At 50.1% G+C, this 24,906-nt stretch overlaps 1 protein-coding gene across 1 annotated transcript in view; it reads right to left on the minus strand.

Moving 5' to 3' along the window:
* LOC113267025 (serine/arginine repetitive matrix protein 4) overlaps positions 1–24,906 on the minus strand; it is a 237,498-nt gene that overhangs the window by 6,439 nt on the left and 206,153 nt on the right. The window contains exons 4-7 of the mRNA XM_057305727.1: positions 10,002–10,148; positions 6,334–6,420; positions 4,239–4,310; positions 1,388–1,414 (exon numbers count right to left, since the gene is read on the minus strand). Coding sequence (XP_057161710.1) covers positions 1,388–1,414; positions 4,239–4,310; positions 6,334–6,420; positions 10,002–10,148 — 333 coding nt within the window. The remainder of the gene's footprint in view (positions 1–1,387; positions 1,415–4,238; positions 4,311–6,333; positions 6,421–10,001; positions 10,149–24,906) is intronic.

Consider the following 24,906-nt stretch of genomic DNA (forward strand, 5'->3'; position numbering starts at 1 on the left):
ACAGATGTGGAAACTGAGCCTCAGCTAGAATGAGCAGCTTGGCCAGGGTCACACAGGGGAGCTGGGATGTGGCCCCAGACCGTGGATCCCCAGAGTTGCTGTTGACTAATGTTCAGTCAGTTTGTAAGAGAAAAGAATGGAATATGCAGGGAGATACTCTGAGGCTTCACGAAGCTTGGCAGGTGCAGAAACGTTCTGCCCATGGATATTTAACTATCCGGTTTTTGTTTTTGTTTTTTTAAGTCAGAGGGTTGGGGCATGGGTCCAATGGACAGTGATGAGTCGGGGTCCCAGCATTACCAACGACAGGCCCCAGAGAGTGAATGCTATTTGGTAGTATTGGCTTCAGAGGGTCACCAAGAATGCATGACAGGCCTAGGTCCTGGAGGAGGGGGACCCCTCATCCACCTTGTCCAACTGCAATGGCACCTTGACGTTGGCTGTGCGGTTTCTCTGCACATTTGAGACTCCGCCTGGGCAATGGCGGAGCCCGGGACCTCATTGAGAGATCCAAGTTCACACCCCAGCTCTGCCTCTTAGCCGCTGCGTGACACGAGGCAAGTTACCTGTCCTCTGGAAGACCTGGTTTCCTTGACCGTGCAGTGGGGCCACTGCTCAGGCTGCTGGGCTGAGGGGGTAGATGCCATTGGTAAGTGCTCTCTACCTGGTAACTAGATAAACAGAAGGACTCTGCATTCTGCCAACTGCTCTGGATGTGGCTGTTACTTAAGGCGCCACAGTAGGGTGTCCCGATCCTCTGTCTGCCGGATCTGGGCTTGAATTTTGACTGCCACCTGTGTCTGTGGACACGCCTGTCACATCTCCTGCCTGAATCTCAGTTTCTTCATCTGTAAAATGGGGATAATAAACACATATCCACTGTACCAGGTTATGAGGGAGATCAGCGGAGATTCAACACACACGCACAGAGTAGGGGCTCAGCGCAGGATCCAATATAGCGAGGACCCTGTGGGCGACAGCTCTATTTGTGCTCACTTAGTGTTTCCAGAGTAGTCGGACTGGGCTTCTGTCCCCTGGCTAGTAGGATCTGGGGAGGCTTTGGCGGGATTGGGGGGGGGGGGCGGGGCTGAGGTTTCCCAACATGCCCCAATCCAGGATTTCAACGAGGGCCAAAAAGAATGGACTCTGACCAGGGTAGTGAGACTTTCCAGGGAGGGGCATTGGCGGGGGCTGGTCGAGGAGCAGCCAAAGTCAAAAGCTGGCTGGGAACTCTCAGGGAAACCAGCCCAAGGCCTTCATCTTGGAGGAACCTGAGGCCTAGGAAGATGAAGGGGGCGTGCCCAAGAGCACACCCCAGAAGCTGCCTAAAACCTTCTTACGAAAGCAGGAAAGAGAAGCAAGCAGCCAGAGGCGAAAAGATTCTTACCTGTGCCTTCTCTTCTTGGAGAACGACCTGATTAAAGGAATTAAAAGGAAGAGAGGGAGGGAGGGAAGGGAGTGAGGAGGGAGGGAGGAAGGGATGGAGGGAGAAGACAATACACATAGGTGAGCTGAGGTTTGTTTTCTTGGGACAAACCCATCGTTGCATTTGTGATCCTGCTACGTGGGGGTCGATGGGGACCCCCTCACAGATTTCAAAGACGATCAAGACCATATGGGAGACACTGGTTTGCATTTTGAATTTCCCGTCAAAATGACCAATGCTTCAGTCCTTACCCCAAATTGTCTGTGAGCCTGTCTCGGACGGGGGTGAATGTGGGGGCCATCGGGAGTACTCTGCCTCCTCCCTGACCTCCAGTCTCACCTTCACCTTTCTCTTCCTACTGGTGGATTCTTTTTTTTTTCCCCATTAGTTTACATGTATTTTTTTTTTTTTTTTTTAGTCAGCATACAGTACATCATTAGTTTTTGCTGTAGTGCTCCATGATTCATTGTTTGCGTATAACACCCAGTGCTCATTACAACACGTGCCCTCCTTAATACCCACCACCGGCCTAGCCCATCCCCCACCCCCCTTCCCTCTGAAGCCCCCTGTTTGGTTCCCAGAGTTACTGGTGGATTCTTCATCACCGTCCTCCTCCTCAGGCACAACCAGCTCCCATAGGCGGAACGCTCACTGGGCGCCAGGCTTTGTGCTAAGCCTCTCACACACAGTCTCACTCAGTCTTTACCCAAACCCTGCGCGGTTCTAACAACCACTTAAAAACACTGAGGCTCCGAGAAGTTAGTTAAGTTGCCCAAGGTCACACAGCTTTACCCATGTAACTCCTGCGGATTCTTCAGAGTTCCACTCCGATATCACCTCCTTGTAGCATTTTCTGAGCCCCTTGGGCTGGTCGGGTGCCAGCTCTCTGCTCCTGCAAGCTTCGGTGAGCTTCTGAGCTTAGCCTTATAGTACACACCTCTGCATATTATTATCCACCTCCCCGACCAGAATGTGAGCAACTCCAGGGCAAGGGCTGGATTTTGGTCACTGCTCTGTTCCCAGGGCCCACATTCCTCATTCATGACACATATTGGGTATTCAATAAATAAGATGTGAAAATGGGATTTTTTGTTGTTGTTAGCCCTGAACCCATGCTAATTGAGGGGAGAAAAAGAAAAATCTATGCACCCTCACCGCTAGCTCCTATCTCAAAAAAACTCAACTATCATTAACCCAACGTCTCAAGAGCTTGGAGAAGCTGGGCCAGAAGGATGGCGGTGCTCGGCAGGTGCTTTGGAAAGGATCAACAGCAGTATCTCCCCCTCCTAATCTCGCATTTATGGGCCTCCTTCCCTCTCTACCTCCACCTCCTGGGCTGGCTGAGGCTCGCAGAAAAAGCCTGTTTCTAACCTTCTGGAACAGTCTCTTTTTCATGAGGAGAAACCTTTGAATGAGAAGCCACTTGACTTCCAAGACCTGGTTATGGAAAAGTCCCCCAAACTGGGACAGATCGGTCAGCACAGGAAGGTGACAGGATGGCAGTCTCCGTCAGGGGAAGGCCACTGCCTCCACAGGGGAAAGGCTTCTAACACCAAATGAACAATCTCTGGCTCATCTGCTTGCCCACGTCTTGCGTGAGCACAGACTCAGCATCAGTCGAAAGGTCTGGGCAGGCGGTGGACATGGCAGGGGAAACCAAACTGAGTTGAGACCATTCTGGCAACAAGGGCTGAGACGTGACCACACCCCTGGCTGGGAAGAAGCCACTGTGGGGCAACTTTGGAGCAGGGGTGAGAGGCAGGGGGAAAACCCAAATGAGCCCTTACATTTTGTTCCACTGTGATTGTCTAATGGCACAAGTAATCCAGCACCAATGCAGGGAGATTGGAAGAGAGGGCTGAGCAAAGAGAGGACACACACCGCTCTTTCCCTGTCATCCACAGCCAAACACAGCAAGCAGCTTATGCGGGGAATTTCACACTGCCTGCCCCCAGGGGCCCAGCGGGCTTGTCAACGAGGGGGGCTGTAGCACAGCCCAGCACCCAAGCTCTGTCTACGTGCACCGCAACCCCTCAGCCTCGCTGATGGCTTCCTGTGGGAAAACTGGTCCAGTGAAGACAGCTGCTGATTTTACAGAGGAACTGGAAAACTTGATTGTTTTTTACTGCATAATCTCCCAATTATAAAATGTTGACTTGCCCCATGAACCACAGATCTGAGTCCTCTGGTGTATGTCCTTCCAGTACTTTCCCCCCATACCCACACACACGTGTGTGTAGTTAAGCACCTTTGGAATGTGCGTCCAGTTCACAATGCCCCTTAACTACTGTCCACAGGGGTGGACAATCCCAGAAGCCACGTTTACACAGTCCCAGCCTCTAGGACAAGTTGGACTGACCACAGAAGCCCTTCCTTGGGAATTTGGAATGAGGCACAAACAAGACAGCTGCAGTGTCTTCTTGAGGCTGGGCCGGCTGCACAGAGGGACGGGCACAGGGTGCAGCCGGGTCTCCCCATGTGGAACAGGGACTGTGTATCCTGCTTGGGGTGCTACCAGCTCTCCACTCCTTGGTTCTAGATCCTCACCGAGCCTGGCTGGTCCCTGAGACATTCCTGTCTCCTTATCATCAAGCAAACCCCCTTCAGGCCAGAGTTAGCTTTAGGGGGCCTCGGGTCTTTGCAACTAGAGTTTCAAGTTATACAAGGAAAAGGAGATACCAACACACAGATGAGTATCTTACATAAGTGAAATGATAAGCTTATCACCAGTGAACTTTTGGCGCCCCCCACTCTCACCCCAACCCCCAGCCCACCCAGGGTGTCCCTGTTTGCCAAGGCAGAAGGACAATACCTGTGTCGCTTATGTTTTTTGGAGCCTTTCTTCTTCTTTTTCTTGACAGGCGATGGACTATATGACGGGGACCTGTGGGGGGAGAACACACCGTCAGTGGGAGCTCCTTAAAGACCAGGGCTGGCTTCAGAGACTCTTCTCCAGCCCCCACACAGGGTCTCACACACAAGGATCATATTAATCCTGATATTATCAGTACTTGCATTTACTGATTTGCTATAATCAGACTTACATTTTTTTTTCAATATCTCCCTGTGTTTTATAGGCATTATCTCACTTCATCTTTCCACATGCTTCTTAGCCAGGCATGATGGCTACCTTCCTTTTCCCGACAAGGAAAGGGAGGTTCAGAGAGGTAAAGTGACTTGCCCAAAGACACACAGCTAGGAAGTGGATGAGCCGAGGTTCAAATTGATGACCAGGGCCTTGCTCTCAATCCCTTTATCATCCCTCCTGGTCAGGCCAAATATTTTGAGTCTGCTCTTCTCCCCACCACCCCCTCAGCTATGCCCCTCCTCTCAGATACTTTAGGTCTCTCTTCTGCCTTACCCTAGCTCCCTGGTAAGATCGAGCCCCGGAAGGGGACCTCATCAGGCCGTGGGGGTTCCCCAAGAAACAGAGTCACCCCAGGACCATGATTATGACTATGACTCAAGACTGAGATTCAAGTGACCCGAGTTCCAAACTTGACTGTACCCCTAACTCATGAAGTCACCTTGGGCATGTCACCGCCCATCTCTGGGTCTCTTATTTCCCCAGTGACAAAATACTAAGGTTGAAACAGGTGAGGATGCCAACAGAGAGCAGGCTGGGTGCGAGACAATAGGGAACGGTGGGGACCATGGCGAACCAGAGAGCAACTGCTTCTCAGATCAGCTGAAGATCTCGTGTGGGAATGCAGCCCTGGGCTTCTGGAACACCTGCCTTTTCAGTAGAAGTCCACAGAAAACACATCTTCATGTGTTTTTTAATGTTGGCCACCAATTAAAAAGACAAAAGAACACCTTGCAGGTCAAACAGAACAAATCCGGGGGGGGGGGGGAACACAGGGTTGAGAACCTGACTCTTAGGGAACACAGCACCTGTCCCCAAACACATGCTCAGTGGACCTTTATTGAATGAACAACTGAATTAGTGAAGCCTGACTTTCTTCTTTCAAATGTTCTGCCCACCTCTACAATCAGGAACCTCAAGCCGCTTGCACCAATGCATCCCCTCACCCTACAACATATGGCCTTTTTTGGGCCTCGAACCAGGCTAAAGGGGGGTGGAGGTGGCAAGAACCCAGAAAATCTGGAACTGGGGCCCAGGTCATCCAGATACTGCTCTCTGCTGCCCCCTGCAGGCTTCTTCAAACACTGCCTCCGAGGTTAGGTGTGATTTTCAACCCACCATCTGGGTCTGGGATACCGGACGTTATTTTAGTCTAGCGAGTGGCCGCTTAGAAGAAAATCTGGAAATATTTTAAATTTAAAAAGAATAAAAGGAATCGTACATAGAAGAAAATCCATGGGGTACATAAGGGTCTGTTGCTGGCAAAAAAAATATGAAGTCCGTTCGTTATCGCTGGCATTCACCTGCTAGCTGGGAGTAGCAGAATCAACCGAGGAGCCTGGGATCCCTGTAAATTCTGTCACCCCTTCTCTGTGCCCTTCTTTTCTCATCTCTGAAGTGGGAACAATAGTGTTTGGTAAATCGTGGTCAAAGGTGAAAGACATCATGGAGATCACAGTGCTTAGAGCATAGCCCTCCACAGTGCTATGTTCTCAAAAAAAAAAAATAATATCCATGGCCTTGATAATGCTGATTCACTGGTCATTTACAATGTGCCAGACATTGACAGCGCCTCCCACATCCATTTTTCTCTTATCTGATTCTCACAAAACGCCAGGAGGTAGGTATTATCACTATTTTAGTGACAAGTGGAAACAGGCACAGAGAGGTGAAGGGTCTTGCTTAAGGTCACACAGCTAGTTAAGAGGCAGAGTGGGGATTCGAACCCAGGGGGAGTCACTGTTTGACTCTGAAACCCATTTGACCCCTATTTTGTCCTTTCCCCCATCTTCAAGATCTCACCCCCCTTTAGGACGCTCACCTCCTTCTCTTCTTCCGGGTGGATTTCTTCTTTTTCTTCTTCCCCCTGGAGGAAGGTGGTGGCGTTAAGTCTTTGTCACGGGAGGCACTGTGGGGAGCGTGCACAGAGGTGGGTATTAGAGGACCCAGGATGCCCCAAGCCCCCCAACCAGGGCTGCTGCAGCCAGGGAAAAAGGACCCAGTTCCTTGGAGGATGAAGGACCCATGGCGAATACCTAATTACCACCTCATGGCTGATGTGGTCACACTTCAGATTAAGTGCCTCAAATGAGTTAATGGCGACCTAATGAGAGAGAGGCTCCACCGTTACCCAAACACCAATTGATTATTTAAAACAGTTATAGAGGTTAACTACTCCTTAATAGATTTATTATTGAATTTGCAAATGGCTCACCTTGGTAAATAAATCACTTTTTAAATAATTAATCGGCAGTTCAGCCCCCCTTCTTTCCCCAATACTTCATGTCCATAGTTCCTGCTGGAAATTTAATAGGAGGAGGAAGTTATGTTAAGTAGCAGCTGATTATTAAAAGTATGTTTGCCAAGGTCTAATGTAATGAGATACATATCTTATATCGCTTCACAGAACCTCAAAAACCTCTGCTCTTCAGGAATAATTATTTCTCATTCAATTAAATTCAAATGCTTGGGCTGCAGTTAAATGAAGTCAACTTATCTCCTTTTATAATTGGGGCAGGCTCCAGGGATTTTTTTTTAAAAAAACACTATCCCATGGCAAAAGGAGATGGGTTTGGGATGAAAGACTGCTTGGGAATTGAAGCAGGCCCACCCAGTTGAACTTGACAGGGGAAATGTAATATTAATGAGACTACCATTGTCATTATTAGTGATAACACCACTCCCGTTTATTCGCTTATTATGTGCCAAGCATTTGACATTACCTTTATACTCACAAAAACACATTGAGGGTGGTGTGATTTTTAGGGTCTCATTTTACAGGTGAAGAGCAGAAGGCACAGAATCGTGGCTTGGCTTGCCCACAGCTGCAGTTAGGAAGCAGCCGAGCCGGGATTTGAGTCGAGACCTGTGTGAGTCCCATCCCGAGGGCTTTCCTACACAATCAACTGCCTTCTCAAACTTGGGTATGCGGACATTCTTTTGGAAATCACCCAGCTCTTCCCAGACCATCATGCGATGCGGCCGTACTCATACTTCATTCTAAGAATTTGGATCATTATGGTTGGTGGAAAAAATGCCCAAGTGAATAGACTGTATGTGAAGGTCTCTGCATGGCCAGTAAATGGAAATCATCTAGCTATATGAAGAACATTTTTAAGAGAGTCAGGTTTATTTAAGCAGGTTAAAATAAAATACAGGGATAAAGGACCAGCTACTTCACTACCCTCACATGTTATGAAGCATAAAGCACGGCGCACATACCCGGGAAGCAAACAGGCTGCTGGTGTAAATACGGTAGCCCACGTCCAGATCTCTCCGGCAACAAGTGCTCCACAGAGAAAGGCCTAATAAATACTTGTTGGGTGACCAAATGAGGGATGGATGGATGAAAGAATTGAGCCTCTTGCTAAATTATCTTGTTTCATATAAATACTTCCCAGGGTAACTGTTGCCAAGAATTTGAGAGGAAAAAAAAAAACCCCAAAACATTTAAGGGAGAAATAAGAGGGAAAAAAACCCCCTTAAAACTGTGTCTTATAAAATAGACACATTGGGTTCCCAGGGAAGCAGGTTTGGGAACCACTGTCTTACACTCCTACGTGAGTGATGGAGTAAAACGGAGAAAGACCTTGAATTTGGATAGATTTGAGGTCTGCGAGAAGAGGAAAATTAACCCCTTCCGCAGATCCCCAATGCCTTTCTCGAGGTCGATCTGCATTTCTTCTACTTTTTTCTCCCTCCTGCACCTGTGTGCCTAGGTGCGCCGTCCCGGCAGGGCTGGAGGGGCCGGGATAGTGGTTACGTGAGTGGAGCCCGGTTACACAAGCAGCAGGGAAAAAGGCCACCGTTAAGTGTGCAGTGATGACCTAAAGTGGTTCGGTGCACGGTGGTCACATATGCAGAGAGTATGCAACCGTCAAGAATGCTGGTTCCAGAAGCTGCCACACCTGCGTTTACATTCCTGCTCCATTGCCTCCTAGCTCAGCGACCTGAGTATCATTTTCATCATCTGGGAGATAGGAATAAAACATGATACCTGTGTCCTAAGTTTAGTCACAAGAAACGAGGACCTCACTCATGCAACGTGCCCTGGTCTGGCACGGAGCAAGGTTAGGTAAATGTCCTTTCTATTATTATAATTATGCATAATAACACAACTACCATTTAGTCACTGATTCTATGCCAAGTGACTTTTATGATCACTTTTAACATAATCACCATTATGATGCTTTTTATCATGTCAGATAGTGGGTCTTCTTCAGAATTCAGGTTCTTAAATAGATAACCCTGTTCATGGGCCTCAGAGATCTAGGAATCCTGTAATGGTACATGGAATTTGGGGAATATTCCTGGGGCATAGACACTTTGCCTGGGGGCAGCACTTCTAGCTTCCATGTAATTCTCAAATGGGCTTAGAACCTCTGCCTTAGGAAACTAAGAACTCTAGGACGTAAGGAGAGAATCTGGCAGATCAGGGGTCCTCAGGCTAATCTTGGCCCTATCATGTATTGTCCTCAGTTTCCACATCTGTAAAATGGCTTTGACACCCTCTGATTCAACAGGAAGAGGCAGGGATTGTATCCGGGGCACACTGCCGGAAAGGACACTAAATTCATTTTCCACCTGTCACTGAGGGGGTAGGTACAAGCCCAGGGCAGCGACACAGCGGCAGGTTAGTTTGAGGAGTAGGAATAAAGCTTTCAACCAGCTGGTGAAGCCAGATTATAAAGATCGTGCTAACAAAGTTGATTCTCCAGAGGCCAGAGACAGATTAGGCTTTATATGTGCACAATGCAAAATTGAGAAGAAGTCAGGGGATAGGTTGGTTTTTTCATTAGCATCAAAGTAAAATGTGGTAGGTGTTCGTCCAGGATTTAAGATCAGAGGGATCCTAGTTCAAAACTTCACTCTGCCACTTACTGGCTGCCGTGTTTTGGGCAAGTCATGTTACCTCTCTGAGCCTCAGTAAAATGCCGTGTCTTCAGATACCAGCACAGTGCCTGTCACTAGTGGGTGCTCAAGCAATCCTGGTTGAATATCTGAATATAAGGAATGAACGCAAAGATCTGAATCTCAGGAGATAGATGTGGGCTGAAGTCATGACTTGGAAATCAGTGGCTCATAGAGTCGCTAAATAGGACAGGAACTAGCTCTATTATTTAAGGCAGGGGCAACAAATTGTGGCCCCCAGGCTGAATCTAGCCTGTCTCTTATTTTTATAAATAAAGTTTTATTGAAACACATCTATGCCCATTTGTTTACATATGGTCTGTGGCTGTTTCGGGGCTACAATGGTGGGATTGAGTAGTCGTGACACAGACCACCTGGCCCTCACACCTAAAATATTTGCTATCTGGTACTCAACAGAAAAAGGAATTTGCTAACTTTTGATTGGATTTAAGGGTCTGAAAGAGGAAACTGCAAAAGAGAAGTGGGTGGCAAGAGTGGCCAGGAAGACAAACTTCATTTCTGCATCCTCAACTTGAACTTCCTCACTGGACCAAAGAGAGGGTGGGGGCAGCATCTCACCTGCGTGCTCCGGCAGGACTGAGCTCCCGGCAGGCCTTGTCTCTCTCCCAGCTGCTGGTGCCCAAGGCCTCGGTGGCCAGATGCTGGCTCAGCTTTTCCGAGGGTCCATCCTGAGCTGGAACCAGAGTGCTGCTCTGGGGTTCTGTCCTACAGGGGAACAAATAAGGAGACAGAAACTGTTAGGATATGACAGGGTTTTTTGTTTTGTTTTGTTTTGTTTTTTTAAGGGAGAGAGAGAGTCTGCACGTGAGTGGAGGTGGGGAGGGGCAGAAGGAGAGGGAGAAAGAGAATCTTAACTCAGGGCTCAATCTCACTACCCTGAGATCGTGACCTGAGCTGAAATCAAGAGTCAGACGCTTAACCAACTGAGCCGTCCAAGTGCCCCAGGATGACAGATTCTTAGCGATCATCAATCATTCACACAGATCCTAATATTTCCCAACTTTCCTTGCAGTTAGGTTGGGACCACGAGAGATTATCTCTGGCCACGGGTCTCTGGGTGGGAGTGACATGTGTTGCTTCTGGCTTGAGGCAGTAAGGTCTGCGTGCCTTCTCCAGCTTCCTCCCTCTGCTGCAGTGACCCTGCAGGCCACACACCCTGAAAGGTGAAGCGAGCGGGTGGAGGAGAGATGCCTGAGCCGCGTCAGACTTTGCATGTCAGAAACGAGCCTTAGTCAGGTGAAGCCACCGAAACTCTGGGGTTTATCTGTTACTGCGGCATCGCCTGGCCTCTCCTGACTGAACCGCAGGGAGAGGGGAAACCAGTGTTGCACTTCCTTGCTCAAAACATAAGTGTCTATGGAACATAAGGAGTAGGAAGATCAGTAGGAGAAGAAAGGGATAAAGAAGGGGGGTAATCAGAAGGGGGAATGAAGCATGAGAGACATGGACTCTGAGAAACAAACTGAGGGCCTCAGAGGGGAGGGGGGTGGGGGAATGGGATAGACTGGTGATGGGTAGTAAGGAGGGCACGTATTGCATGGTGCCCTGGGTGTTATGCGCAAGTAATGAATCATGGAACTTTACATCAGAAACCAGGGATGTACTGCATGGTGACTAACATAATAAAAAATATTATTATATAAAAAAAAAAAACCATAAGTGGACGCCAAAGCATGATAGGATTAGTTCCAACTCCCCTTTGCCTGTTCTGTCCCATTTCCCGTCCTTATCTTTGTAGGGAATGGATATCCCTGGATTCAAACACTATGTTCACTGTTTAGTAACAGAGGACTCAGTTTCTCTGTCTTGCAGTTTCCTGACAGATTAAGATAGGGAATAACATTAGTCCTTATATTGTTGAATTGTTTATGAAGACAAAATAAGATAACATAAAGCAAACAAAAAGGCCATTCTGTTTCCCTTTACTTCCTTGTGAACCAAACCTCCACTCTGGTGTCCTAGCAGGTACAAAGCCACCTAGTTGGGACACAATCCCCATGAAGGCTTGAAGTTCCCTCCTCTGCCTCTGAGAAGAGCCCCAGGCAACTCTAGGAAATGACCTGAGCCCCACCTCCTCCTTTGAGTCCCGGAAAGGGGAGGGAAGTCGCCTAGGTACTCAGTCTTTAAAAACACCGCCACTCACACCTCCTGGCCCCCAACCAAGAGGAGTCCAGAGTTGGAGAGGCACAGGTGGATCTGGCACCATCCAGCACACTCCCCTCCCTCCCCTCCTCACCCTGCCTGCAGCGTCCAGATCAAGCACTGATCAAGGCCATTAGCATTTCTCTTGCACCAAGCACCTGCAGCCAGTGCATGGAGACTGGTTTTACGACTCAGGATGAATGCATCTGATAAGCCCCCTGCTCCTTAGGGCTGCCCAGAGAGCAGGCCAAACCCAGTCAATATTGAAGGAAGGGCAGCAAAACACATCCATCTCTGTCAGCTGCTTATCAGTGCATCTTTAGAAGCAGAGCTGATGAGGCTGCAAGCCCAGGAGGGACGGAGATTCTTGTCAGGGCTGTCCAGCCCTCCTCACTGCCAACTCTGGGTTTCCAGAACTCCAGGCTTCCCTACACCTCCCTGCCCTGCTTCTCCTACCATGAGGGTTCCATTCCCATGCCTCCAGTCTATTCATGTGGAATGCTGTCCTGGCTCTTCTCAAATGACTCCAAGCTTGCAATGTCTGCCCAGCTCCCAGCAAGGCTTGCCTCTTCCCATGCCTGACCTGATCTAACCTGTGTCTGGGCCAGTTCTAAGTGTGGGGCTGCAGCAAATAAGAGGGAGGTGTCCTCTGGGATAATGGAGTTTACATTCTAGATGGGGGAGCAGGTATAAGCACATACACAAGTAATAATATGACTTATTGGATGGTAATAAATTATGGAGAGAATAAGCCAGTGTAATGGGAAGGGGTGACTGTTCTTTTACACAGAGTATCAGGACGGCCACTCTGGGGAAGTCATCAGATGGAGGCTTAAAGGATTAGGGACTAACCTTGCAGTTTGTGGTGGTTTTAAAATGTGCTCACAGATTCTTTGACAGCCCTGCCATCAAAAGAGGAAACATAATTTCCCTCCCCTTGAATACCGGCTGGGCTTAGTGATTCACTTTTAATGACTAGAAGGTAGTAGAAGTGATAACGCATGGCTTCCAAGGAAAGGTCACAAAGGCAGCTTCTGCCTTGCTCCCTTTGGATTGATCACTCGAGGGAAGCTGTCACCATGGTGTGAGGACACAGGCAGCCCTGTGGAGAAGCCCTCGTGAAGAACAGCTGAGGCTTCCTGCCAACGGCCAGCACCCACCAGCCACGTGGCCACACCGCCTCGGCAGTGGATCCTCCAGCCCCAGTCAAGCCTCAGATGACACTGCAGCCCTGGCTGATGTCGGACCGCAGTCTCACGTGAGATGGTCAGCCAGAGTCGCCCAGCCGAATTCCCGACTTGCAGGAACTGTGAGACGTTGTTGGTTGCTGTTCTAAGCCACAAAGATTTGGACAGTAACCTGTGGCCTGGTAACATACCAATTCTACACGGGTTATCTGAGGGAAGTGGGAAATGTGTGCTAGGCAGAAGGAATGGCAGGTTCTTTATATAAAGGGTGGCAAGCAGGGCTGGAGTGAGGAGAGGAGAGACCAGAGATCGGGTCTTGTAGGTCATAAGACTCTGGCTGAGACGGGATGCCTTTTGAACAGGGGAGTGAAGTGGTCCGGCTTACATTTTATAAAGCTCCCTCCAGTCGCCGAAGACACTGGACAGAGGGAGGAGCAACAGACACGGGGAGACTAATGGGCAACTGTCCAGGCTCTGATCAGTGGGTCAGCGATGAAGGTGAGGAGATGTGGTCAGGCTCTGAGATTTGAAAGCAGAACTCGCATCATTTGCTGCTGGTTAAACGTGGGACGGGAGAGAATAAGGGAAAGGGAGGGGTCAAGGACGACTCCAGGGCTTTGAGCCTGAGCCAACCGGCAGGACGGAGTCCCCACTGATGAGGGGGAGATGGTGATGTCGGGAGCAGACTTCTGGGGCGATGTAAGCCTGTTCTAGGAGGTGAAAGTCCCTTCGCTACTATGACTGCGAGCTCTAAGTATGCGCTATCGACGTCCAATGGTCTCTCGCACTAGACGATGAGCTCCCTGGCAGCGGGACCGCGTCTCACCTCCCCAGAGCCCGCCGCGTGGGAAACACTCAACACTTGCCCAGTGAATAAATGAGCCCATGCACTGGGTAAAGAGAACTCACATTTGTTTCAAAAAGTTAGAAAGGGCTTGTGAGATGGCCTGCGCTAATCCCTTCATGTTCTAGCTGGTGGAGGTGAACCAGCCACTGCCTTGGTCAGCTCAGCTCAGCCAATGCATTTCCTGTTCTACCCCCTATTTCTCTTAGAAAAGTGATCTGGGAACTTATCAACGTATATGTGTCTTGCCCAGGAAGTGGGCCTTGAGCTGGACGCCCACAAGAATGGAATTTCGGACTCTGGGGCATTACAGAAAACCATTACACAAATCTGTATCAGACGCAAGGCCTCGAAAGGAAAATAAGAACAAAAACCAACAAACTGACGTGAGCAATTTGGCAGTGAACGAATCCATGATGAGTGAGTGCTGGCGTTGTGTGGACAGTCTCAGCGACTTCGCTAATGGCGGGAGTGGAGGCACGGGTTATCTGCAGTGCAGGGACAGGGGGAATGCTCCTGCCAGGCAACAGGGGACAGGGCGTAGGGTGAGGACGCCGCCTCATCCATCATGGCCAGTATCAGGGGTGGGAAAGTCCCGATGACGGTTTGAAGAGGAAGGTACCCGAGTTGTGCATTTATGACCTGACCTCCCTGACACGGGCAATGGCTCTCACCTTCTGTAGCACTGGCCGCTCCTTCCTTGTGGTAAGGACCCCAGCCAGGATCTTGCAGTAAAACAAACACACACCAGACAAAGCCAGAATTAATTCTTCTACCAGGCAGACACGGAGTTGTGAGGGCAGGAAGAAAGGAATTCCCCATAACATCACAGAACTTTTAAGATCCTTTTTCAAGATGTTCTGACACGTTGCTTCTCTGCTTCCGTAAAACTGAAAGAGACTCAGGGACCATGTAGTCCCAGGTTTCCAAAACCTCGCACGCTGTCAGAGGTTACCAAGGAGCTGTAAAAATACGACTTCTCAGTCCCATCCCAGCCATAATAAATAAGAGTCTCAAAGGGGCGAAGCCAGAAATATGCATCTTAAAGAAACATCCCTGGTAATCTCGCTGGCTGCCTCCGGATTGAGAGGAAGTCCAAACCAATTACTAGAACAAAAAGGCTCTGCATGATCTGGCCTCTGCTGGCATTCTAGATCTCATCTGCTACCCTTCTTTCCTCCCTTCCTCGGCTCAAGCCACATGGCTTCCTCGCTGTCCCTCACATGGGACAGGGCCTTTGCTCAGAGCCTTTGCCCTTCTGTTCCCTCCATTTGGCATGCTGTTCCTGCAGTTCTTTGCATGGCCCCATCCTTCCTTTCATCCACATGTCACCTCCTCGGAGAGGTCCTCTCTGTCCCGCTATGTGATTTTGCCCCTCTGTTCACGGTCTCCAGCACAGCAGTCTTCTGTGCCTTCCTCCAGGACATTTGCCACTGTTTGAAATGACCATTTTTTATGTTTATTTGCTAAGCATTTTTCTCCCGGACTCGGACGTGAGCTAGAGTGGGAACTCGCCTCTTTTCCCACCACTGAATCCCCAGGGATGTAGTGCCTGGCACAGTGTGCCTTTTGGCTCAATAAACATTTGTTGAATGAATGACTGGATGGATGGATGGATACGTGATGACTGACGGATCCTGCGTGGAACCACCGATCAGAGTCAACCTCTCCTATGTATAAAGAAGTACTGGTCCAAGGAGAGGGGCCCGTCTGAGGTCACCCAGCATTTCAGCGGACTCAGACCTCAGCCATGGTGCCCCCTCCCCCCCACGATACCCCCACCCCTCTCTTCCTTCCCTGCCTCCTGCTCTGCACCCTTGCAGGGCTTTTAAGAAAAAATCCGTGTTCTCTCTTTGCCGAGGAGTCCCGGCAGCTGCCTCGTTTTTACCGCACGGCCCTTCGATGTTGCATAAAAAAAAAGCACTTAAAAGGAGGCGAGATCTTCAGGGGACAGCTAAAACAGTGAAGTCAAGGGCCGGCACACTCCACTTCACAGAGGGAGGGAGGGGGCCTTGTGTGCTGAATTCCTCAAGGCCTTCCAGCTCTGCTCCTGCTAATCAGCGACCTGGAGCTTAGATGCTGCTCTCCGTAGTCATGGCAACCAGCAGATTCCCAGCCTCTGATAAAAGTCAGGCCTGAACTTTCTACAAAACTCTCCAAGATGCCCGGCTCCCTAGCTGCTTCCCTGCTTCTCACATCAAAGCACCCCGCTCCCAGCAAAGTGCTCATCCGGCCCTGAGTTGGGTACAGATCCTCCTCGTGCCCCAAGCACCAGATTAAGTTAAACACCAATTGGGGAATCAGAGACAAACAGTGCAGGAAGGGCCCCCAGTCCTGGATGTCCTCTGACAGAGTGGGGAAACTGAGGCCCCAAGAGGGGGACTCGGCCAAGGCCTCACGATGAGTGACTCATGTCAGAGCTGTGGCTGGAACTGTGGCCTTTTGTCCCTGAGTCCAGTGCTCTTTCCATGTGACCTGATCACAGCGGCAGGCGGTGTTTATCAAGCACTGGCTCTGCACCAGACACGGGGCCCATGCACCATCTCCGTTAAGCCTCCACAGAAAGCTGGGAACAGGCGTGGGCATCCCTACTGAGACCCGGGGATAGCGAAGCGGCAACAACACTAGCTCCCCTGCCTGTTTGTAAGCATTAGCTGAAGAAAAAGGAGAGCAATCTGGAAAACGCTTTGATCATGTAAGGAGATGAGTGGGAGTATACGGTGAATCCTAGTAATTTCATTGCAAGACAGGGACTTGCTTTATGTGTTTGGAGAAGGGGCTGTATCTCGAGTTTGGCCTGAATGTTATATTCCACAAATAGGAATGGCATTTGGTCATTGGATTGGGGACACTTTTTGCCTCCGTCCCACTAACAGCTTCTCCTGGGTATAGAGCACTAATCCAGTGTCTCAACTGATGTTGACGACCCTCTGCACGGTACCCAGTTTAGTAAACTTCTCCCCGTTACGCAGAGGAAGGCACTGAGACCTGGAGAGGCAAAGGGTCTTGCTTTCCATCCAACGCTTATTACCCAGGTTCTTGTTCTGTACTTGTATTTAGGCCTGTGAATGATCTACCCTTGTCCCCGCACTTGGCTAGACACCTACCATCTACCTGTTTCAGGAGAGAGAGAGGGCCCATACCTTCGGCTCATGAGTCCACCAGAAAGCTCAACGCTTATCATGGGGCAGACCCAGCCCACAGACAAGATGGATCTGGCTGACTTGTGCCTTGGTTCCTGGGGCTTCAGTCCTGGCCTGAGGTCTTGGTACCAAGTCCTTTCCAAGGTTAATTCAGCCTGGTGAGGGGTCGTCTGCAGGAGCTGTGACTCTCTGAGCTTTGCAGTCATGGCTAGGAAGAGTATCGGAGCTTGGGGGAAGACTGGGGATTCCTGAGAGCCACTCAGGGAGACATCACGGGAGTCAGTAATGCTTATCCTCATAGGAACTGAATGAGAAATGAGAAGTCTTAAGAAGCTAGCATCTCCCTCATTATTTCATTCCTTTATGCAACAGCTGTTTGCTGAACACCTACCTAGCGTCAGATTTCAAGGACTGTAAAGTAACTAAGACTTGCTTCTCCCCTCAGCCTGGAAGGGGAAGACAGATCCCTCAACTGGGAATGACAGTTCGGTACAGTAATCTCAGAGCGCCACGGAACCCCAGAGAGAGCACCTAGTCTAGCCTTGGGCACGTGGGCAGGTGGCCATGGAAGGTGTCCTAGAAGATGGATGCAAACTGGTCAGGAGACTGGAGTGCAAAGGACATGGCAGTGAACTTCGCATAACCCCAGAGGCGGCAGATGTGAGCCAGATGAGGCAGAGGGGTGGGAGGGCGGAAAGCAGGAGTGGAGACCGGTTTATTTCACTGAGCAAAATGCCCTTAAGGCCCATCCACGTTGTCACAAATGGCAGGATTTCCTTCTTTTTCGTGGCTGAATAGTATTCCATCATGCAGACATAACACATTCTCTTCATCCCCTCACCCACTGATGGACACTGATGGTGCTTCCATGTCTTGGCTACTGTCGGTAACGCTACACTGGACATGGGGTGCAGGGAAAAAAGAAGCTGAGACTGGGGAGGAGGACAGGGCCTGGGTCCTTCAGAGTCATGTGGGGGACAGACAGGTGCTTATCACACCTTCCTGTGCACGTGAATCCCCCGGGGATCTTGTTAGGCTGGGCCCTAACTGAGCAGGTCTGGGTTAGGGCCTGAGCTTCTGCCCTTCTAACCAATGCCCAGGGGCTGCTGTGGCTCCCAGAACCACACTTTGAATAACCAGACTGTAGATTTTACCAAGGATTGATTCGGACCCGACCCTGAGGGCTGGCCGACACACACAAGGCCAGCCCTCTAGCACATTCTCTCTTCCACAAGGATAACAACGGTTTCGTTCAGCTCTCCGGGCTGAGAGCGTGTGTGTGAGCATGTGTATGTGTGTGTGGTAAACACTCTTGTATATCACAAATTGTCCAGTTCCCAAGTTCAGGTCAAAAGACAAAGGAACCATATGGAGAAAAATCAGCTCAGCATTTCTTACCCAGCTCAGCCAAGCAGGTCAGGCCCCCAACATGCCTGGGTTGCGGACTCTCATCACTGAACACATCCACCCTCTGCCCTCCCATCAACCCTAAACTCAGCCAGTCGTTTCTCCCTCCTCAGGCTGGCCTTTCGATTGCCTGTTTGCCTAGGGAAAGAGGGCAAATGGCTGAGAGGGGGAATGCGTTTGATTCTTGGGACTGCCTGGCAGGCAGGCTGCCCCCAACTTGGGAAATGGCCGAGTTCCAAAATGCTGTGGTTTTCCACTTGAACGGGTTGCAAAAAGTAATTCGGTGATGTTGAGAAAGTGCACAGGTCCTGGGGTCCTACTGACCCGGGTTCAAGCCCTGATCCCGCCCAGCTGTGTCACCACAGGCAAGAATAACATCTCTGGCTCCAGCCCAGGGCACCCTCAGGACCTTTCTACCGGCTGGAATTGCAGATAGGGTTTAGATTTCTCCAAGAAGCGGGAGTGGCTGACTATATTTTCTTGCTGGGGGGGGGGTGCTGTGCTAGGTGAGTGCCTTTGGGCATCATTACAGCCACTGCTGAAGGTACAGGGCAAGCAAGATCTGCTGGGAACAGGACAGAAGCCTCCAGCCCAGGGTAGGAGGGGCCTTGTTTTGAGAGGCAAGAGAAGTAAAGACTGGTCCCAAGAAGGCCCAAGAAGTGCCACGAGGCACTTACTTACTCTTCATTCAGTCACTGATTCAACAAGTATTTACTGAGCACCTACTATGTGTAGGCCATGTTCTAGGCACCGGAGACACAACAGAGAACAAGGCAGAAACAACCCCTGTTTGGCGGAGCTTGCGTTCTACTGGGATGGGCAGAGGGAGGAGGAGCAGAAAATACATGCAATTAAGCGGTAAATACACAGGCTATTGGAAGGTGCATAGAGAAGAGAAATGGAGGATAAGGAAAACTGGGAATGCCACTGGGAGAGGGCTGGAATTTTCAGTGGGGTGATCAGAGGAGGCCTCCTTGAGAAGGTTAACATCTGAGCAAGACTTGAGGGTGCCGAGGAAGGGAGGCTCGTGCCTGCCTGGAAGAAGAGCATGACAGGCAGAGGGCACGGCCAATGCAAAGGCCCTGAGGTGGGAACATACTAGATGCCCTGTGGCTAGAGCTGAGTGAGTAGGCGGGACAAAGTTTGGGGGGTGGGGTATCAGAGAAGTAATGAGGGACCAGATCATGGACAGGCTAGTGGACCACTGCAAGAACTTGACTTTTTGGCTGAGTGAGAGGAGAAGCCAGTGGAGGGTTCCAAGAAGAAGAAAGATGAGATCTGACTTAGGCTTTAAAGGGTCTCTCCGGAGCCTTGCTGAGTGTAGTGGGCCAGGGAGCTGGGATAAATACAGGAAGACCAGCTGGGATTGTCGCAACAACCCATCTAAGAGAAGATGGTGGCTGGGGTCAGCGTTATCACTGCTGTAGTGGGGAGAATGGTTAGATTCTGGACACAGACTGAAGTTGGAACCAACCGAGTTTGCTCAGGGACTGGGTATATGGCAGGGTGAATGAAAGGGGTCAGGGTGACTCCAGGCCTTTGCTCTGAGCAGCTGAGAAGATGGAGCTGCTGGTTACGAAGCTGGGGATGGCTGTAGGGGAAGAAGGGTGTTAGGGATGCCAGTTAGACACCCATGTGGAAATGGCAGGTGACAGCTCAGGACCCAGGGCTGGAGTTCAAAGAAGACATTAGCGCTGGGGAAGTGCATTTGAGAGATGTTGGCATTTAGACGGCATTCAAGGCCGTGAGATTGGATCTTCTTGGGGGTAAGATGCAGCACCTCGCGAGAGTGAGGTGGGAAGCTGAGGAAGGAAGGCAGCTCCATGCCAGTGAGGTTCTGGAATGACAAGATGGCTCAGTAGGAGTGTCCCCACCTGGTGGACCGGCTCTTAAGATACATAGTTGACCGTTGAGCAACACGGGGTGGGGGCGCCGATCCCCATGCAGTCGGAAATTTATGTATCACTTTTGACTCCCCTAAAAGTTAACTACTAATACCCTGCTGCTGGCCAGTTGGCCTTACCAATAACATCAACAGTCGGTTAACACATATTTTGTACATTATATGTATTCTAGACTGTATTCTTACAACAAAGTAAGCTAGAGAAAAGAAAATAAGAGCATCATAAGGGGGCACCTGAGTAGCTCAGTGAGTTAAGCACCAGGGTCATGATCTCAGGGTCCTGGGATTGAGCCCCATGTCAGGCTCCCTGCTCAGTGGGGAGTCTGCTTCTCCCTCCTCCTCTGCCCTTCTCCCGCCCCTGCTCCTCCTCTCTCTCAAATAAATAAATGAAATCTTAAAAAAAAAAAAAAAAGAACATCATAAGGAAACTACATCTACAGGACTATGCTGTATTTATGGAAAAGAATCCAGATAGAAGGGGATCCTGTGTGGCTCACAGGTCAGCTGTGCTCAGAAGGCATCTGACTCCTCCCATTCATTCATTCCTCAGCTAGTCCTTAATTCTGTTGAGCGTCATCTTACTTCTGGGGGAGGGTCATACAAGATGCTCCAGACATGCTCCTTCCCCCCACGGAGGCCCTCCTCACAGTCCAGAGGAAGACGTGGGTCAGGTTCATGAGAAACTCTCAGGAGCCGAAGTGACCCAGGAGAGGGTGGGCACAGCATGGTGATCAGATTCATCAGACAGACTCTGCCCGGCCACTCACCAGCTGTGTGACCTTGGGCCAATCTCCTCACCTCTCTGGTCAAACACAAATCGCATGCACCACAGGGGGCCGTCATGAGAATAAAATTGGCGCTTATGTGGTGCCACTTTAAATCCCAGCCACACTTTCCAGGGCAGGTCACATTGTTCTCCAGCCTCACTGCTGATTCTGATCCCCTTTCCCCAGACGGCCCAAGGCAAAGGATTCTGGGAAGGGGGAGGGCAGGGAGGTTGGCGTGCCCTTGAGTGTCTAAGGAGCTCCTCCCTACCCTGGGACCTCGCCCCCCCCCCCCCCCCCCCCCAGCTAAGTGGCTGCTTCAGAACCTAGCAATGGCCCATTCCATGCTATGTTCCCGCGTCTTTCTGTCTCAACAGCCCAGGGATGAATTTGTCTCTCCCTGTTGTCCCAGAGCCACCCACTGGACTCCTTCGTCAGCTAGAACTACAGCTGGGACTCATGGGGCTTCTGAGAGTGTGGTGCAATTAGGATCCTGTATTGTTGCACGCGCGCCTCCTTCCGCAGGCTGAGCTTTGGAAGAAAATTCCTAACAAGCAGAGAGTAAGCTGCCACTGAAATCTGCAGAGAGGACAGAACAGACAAGCCACAAATCTCGATGGCAGGCGGCGAGCAGGCAGTGAGCTCCTGAGGTCTGGGCTCGTTAGTTTTAAAATAACACAGCAGAGCAGTGAGATAAAGGGCTTCAGTGGGGGAAGCTGTCAGACACCTAGCCTCACACTGTTGGAACCACTGCAGGGGCCCCATCTCTCCTCCCCTGGGTTACAGAAGCAGACTGCCAGCTGGGGCAGTGGCTGTGCAGCCAGATCACAGAGTTGGAGCTTGTCAGAGTGAGGTCAGGCCTTGGGGAACTTTGAACCCAAGCCTGGAGAAGCTGAAGTCTGGCGGGGGTGGGGGTGGGGGTGCAAGCACTACGCTGGAAGACACTTGACAAATTAGGAGCTAAGCAAGGACCCCACTCTTGGCCAGATCCTAAGCAAATGGGAATATTGGCTGCAAATGCCTCACAGGTGCCCCTTTCCAGAAGGTTCTGTCCACCCCTGGGTGGGGTAGGAAGGCGGTCCACAGCCGATGACTAACTGACATAGAAGTACAAAAGACCTGCCCCCTTGCCTCACAGTAGGACCAACTCCAGGGTGCAGTGCACACTGCCTAGCCCCCCTGGGGTCAGGCTGAGGCTCCACTCCAGCTGAAAGCACGTTTTCCCTTCGCTTTCTGCCCCTGCCCCACCCCGCTTCCTCACTTTCTTTCTCCTGAGAGCGTACCCTCAAGAAGTCACGTGCACCCCAGGCTCTGTCTTGGGCTTGCTTTCTTGTGAATTCCGTCAAAGACGCAGACGCAGACCCAGACCCAGTTTTCCTCCATCAAACGACTAGATGCAAAAACAATGGTTACTGAAGTACTGCATTTTCCAGAGTCAGACAGACATGAGTTTGAATCTCTGTTTTGCTACTTCTGGGGTGTGTGACCCACAGGAAGTTAAATTTCTCATCAAAGGCTTAGTTTTCGCATCTGATGGGAAATGTGAAATGGGATTGTTCATATGACCTGCCTCACAGGGTGGCTGTCAAATGCTTAGCACATTTCCCAGATACGTAAGAAACGCTCAGTATGTGTTATCTGATGATAATGATGATGATGATGACAAGGATGGAGCCAGAACGGAGAGATTGGGCCACCAGAACTCCACCAATCAGCAGAAAGCTCTCAGAAGACTCCACCCCTGCAGCTTCAGCACCAATCACTAGTGAGTTCTCAAACCGCACCCTTTCCATCCACCCCCACCCCCTCGCTTGTCCCGGAGGCCCCCTCCTTTGCCAGTATGGTTCTTCTCCGACAAAGGATTCCCCGTGGGAGGGAGAGCTCTCTGGAGGGAGCAGACGTCAGGCTTTACACCGAAGTGGTCATTTCTCAATGCCAGCCCGGGCATCCAGCTGTCCCACCTGTAGGAAATGGCTCCTCCACAGTAATTCTGATTAAGGAGTTGATGGGAAAGGTCTGTTCCTCCACTGGGACTTTTATCTGCTTTTTAAAAGTCAAACCCATTACCGCAGGATTGCAGGTTTATTAGAGAGCTTTATCTTTATTAGGCAGTCAGTTTTGTGATTATTGCCCACCAACTCGGATAGGTTCCCCTCAGCTCTAGGAGGACTTGGGAGCAGCGGTGGGTTGTGGCAGGGACACAGGACATCTCAGGAAGGGTCAGGGGATCTTGGGATAGCCCCTCCCTAGCACACAGGCAGAGGTCTTTTGAAGCTCCGGGGTTTCTCTCCGAGCTCATGGACCATGGGCAGCCACTGAACAACCAGGAGCCACCCGGAGCTTTGGAATCAGGCAGCCCAGAGCTCGGAAGCTGGTTTGGCCATTTTCAAGCTGTGATCTTGGGCAAGTCACTTCATTTCTCTTCTGCAAAACAGGGTTAATGATATTGTCCCGCTCACAGAGGTGATGCACGTAAAGTGCTTAACACTATTCCCGGTGCAGAGTAAGCACTTAATCAATGTTAGCTGTCACTGTAATTGTAATTATTCATCGTAAATAGACTTTGGGACAAAGGTGCCCAACTTCTGTGTCTTTGTTCCAGCTGACCTCTCTGCCCGCAATGCCCCTTCCTTCCTGTGTGAGAAGAAACCTACCCATCCTTCCAGGTTCAGCTCAATGATCTTACCCTCCTTTTCTGACCCTCCACAGCCGGAGGGAGCACATTCTTTATTCCACCACGCCCCAGAAACTCTGTAAATCCCTTCAAGATACTATAGCATGACCTTGAGCAAGGCCTCTCCTCTATTTTAGCCTCGGTTTTCTCATTTTGAAAATGGGGTTACTACCTTATGTAATGAGCTGGTTGTGGATAATATATATTCATTAAACTAAGCACAATGTCGGATTACTGTAACTATAATTGCAATTATGATTGAAAGAGGCTTGGTAGCTCCAATATGAGAAAGAGTTTGTGCTTGGTGAGGAGACTTATAGCTTATCCTTTCCCCCACTAAGAGTCCATGGCTTCCAGTCTGCCTCGAATAGCTTGGGACCCTGAAGACCAGCCCCCATCCCCTCTGAAGAACCTGTCCAATAAATTACAAGATTTTCATAAGTCAGAGTCTTCCTTGGGTCTACATCGTTCCGGCTTCTGACCTTTTTCTGAACACATTGGGGATGGCACAGTAGGGCTCAGAAACCACCAACATGGCCCATGAGCCCCCAATTTAAGGATAAGAGTTGTCACCTACAAACCCATCTTCTGGGTGCAAAAGCTGAAGCCTGGGCATACTGACTTCTCTAACTCACTTTCACTGAGCACCTACAATGATTCCAGAACTTCATTAGACATTTAAAACTCGTAATTTCATTTAAGTCCTTGGGAATGGTATTGTAAGCGTTGGCTGTAGATGAGAAAACAGAGGATCAGAGAGGTCTAGTGACTCACCTGAGGACACACAGCAAGCAAGTGAGGGAACCCAGAGTTTTCAAGGAACTGTAGCTGGGTGTTCCTGGTCTCCAGACTGAGTATGGCCACATCATCCAGACTGTGTTTACCCAGCTTTGGGGGGGAACTATGGCCCATTCTACTGTTGACCATGTCTTCACCTCTCCCACACTGCCTGGTGCTCTGTCTTCTTCCTCTTTCCTCGCCTACGCCCAGTTCCCTGGCTGCTGTCTGCAGTCTATTGACCGAGACACTCAATCCATCAGCCAGCTTGCTCCGACAGCTAAAAAAACACCCCGTCGACCAATTTCCCCTCCAGCGCTTTTCCGCGGACCATGAAACCTCACTAATTTGGAATTTGCAATGATTTCTGACACAGAACCTGCATTTCTCATTCCGGTAAAAAACACTCTGAATGAAATGTCATCACATGAACCCCTGGGGGTTTCTGAGGAAGGTCCCAGCAGCCAAAAGGCCCCTTCGCCACTTCCTCTTTGTTCCTGTTCCCGATTTCTTCCACCAGTATCCATTTTTATGTTGGATCCTAACTGACAGCACCATTATAAACGCTACTATTACTGATAATAACAGTGGCTGTTCACGGAGCACCCGCTGCTGTGTGACG

The sequence above is a fragment of the Ursus arctos genome, unplaced genomic scaffold (assembly GCF_023065955.2).
Source record: "Ursus arctos isolate Adak ecotype North America unplaced genomic scaffold, UrsArc2.0 scaffold_34, whole genome shotgun sequence".
NCBI lineage: Eukaryota > Metazoa > Chordata > Mammalia > Carnivora > Ursidae > Ursus > Ursus arctos.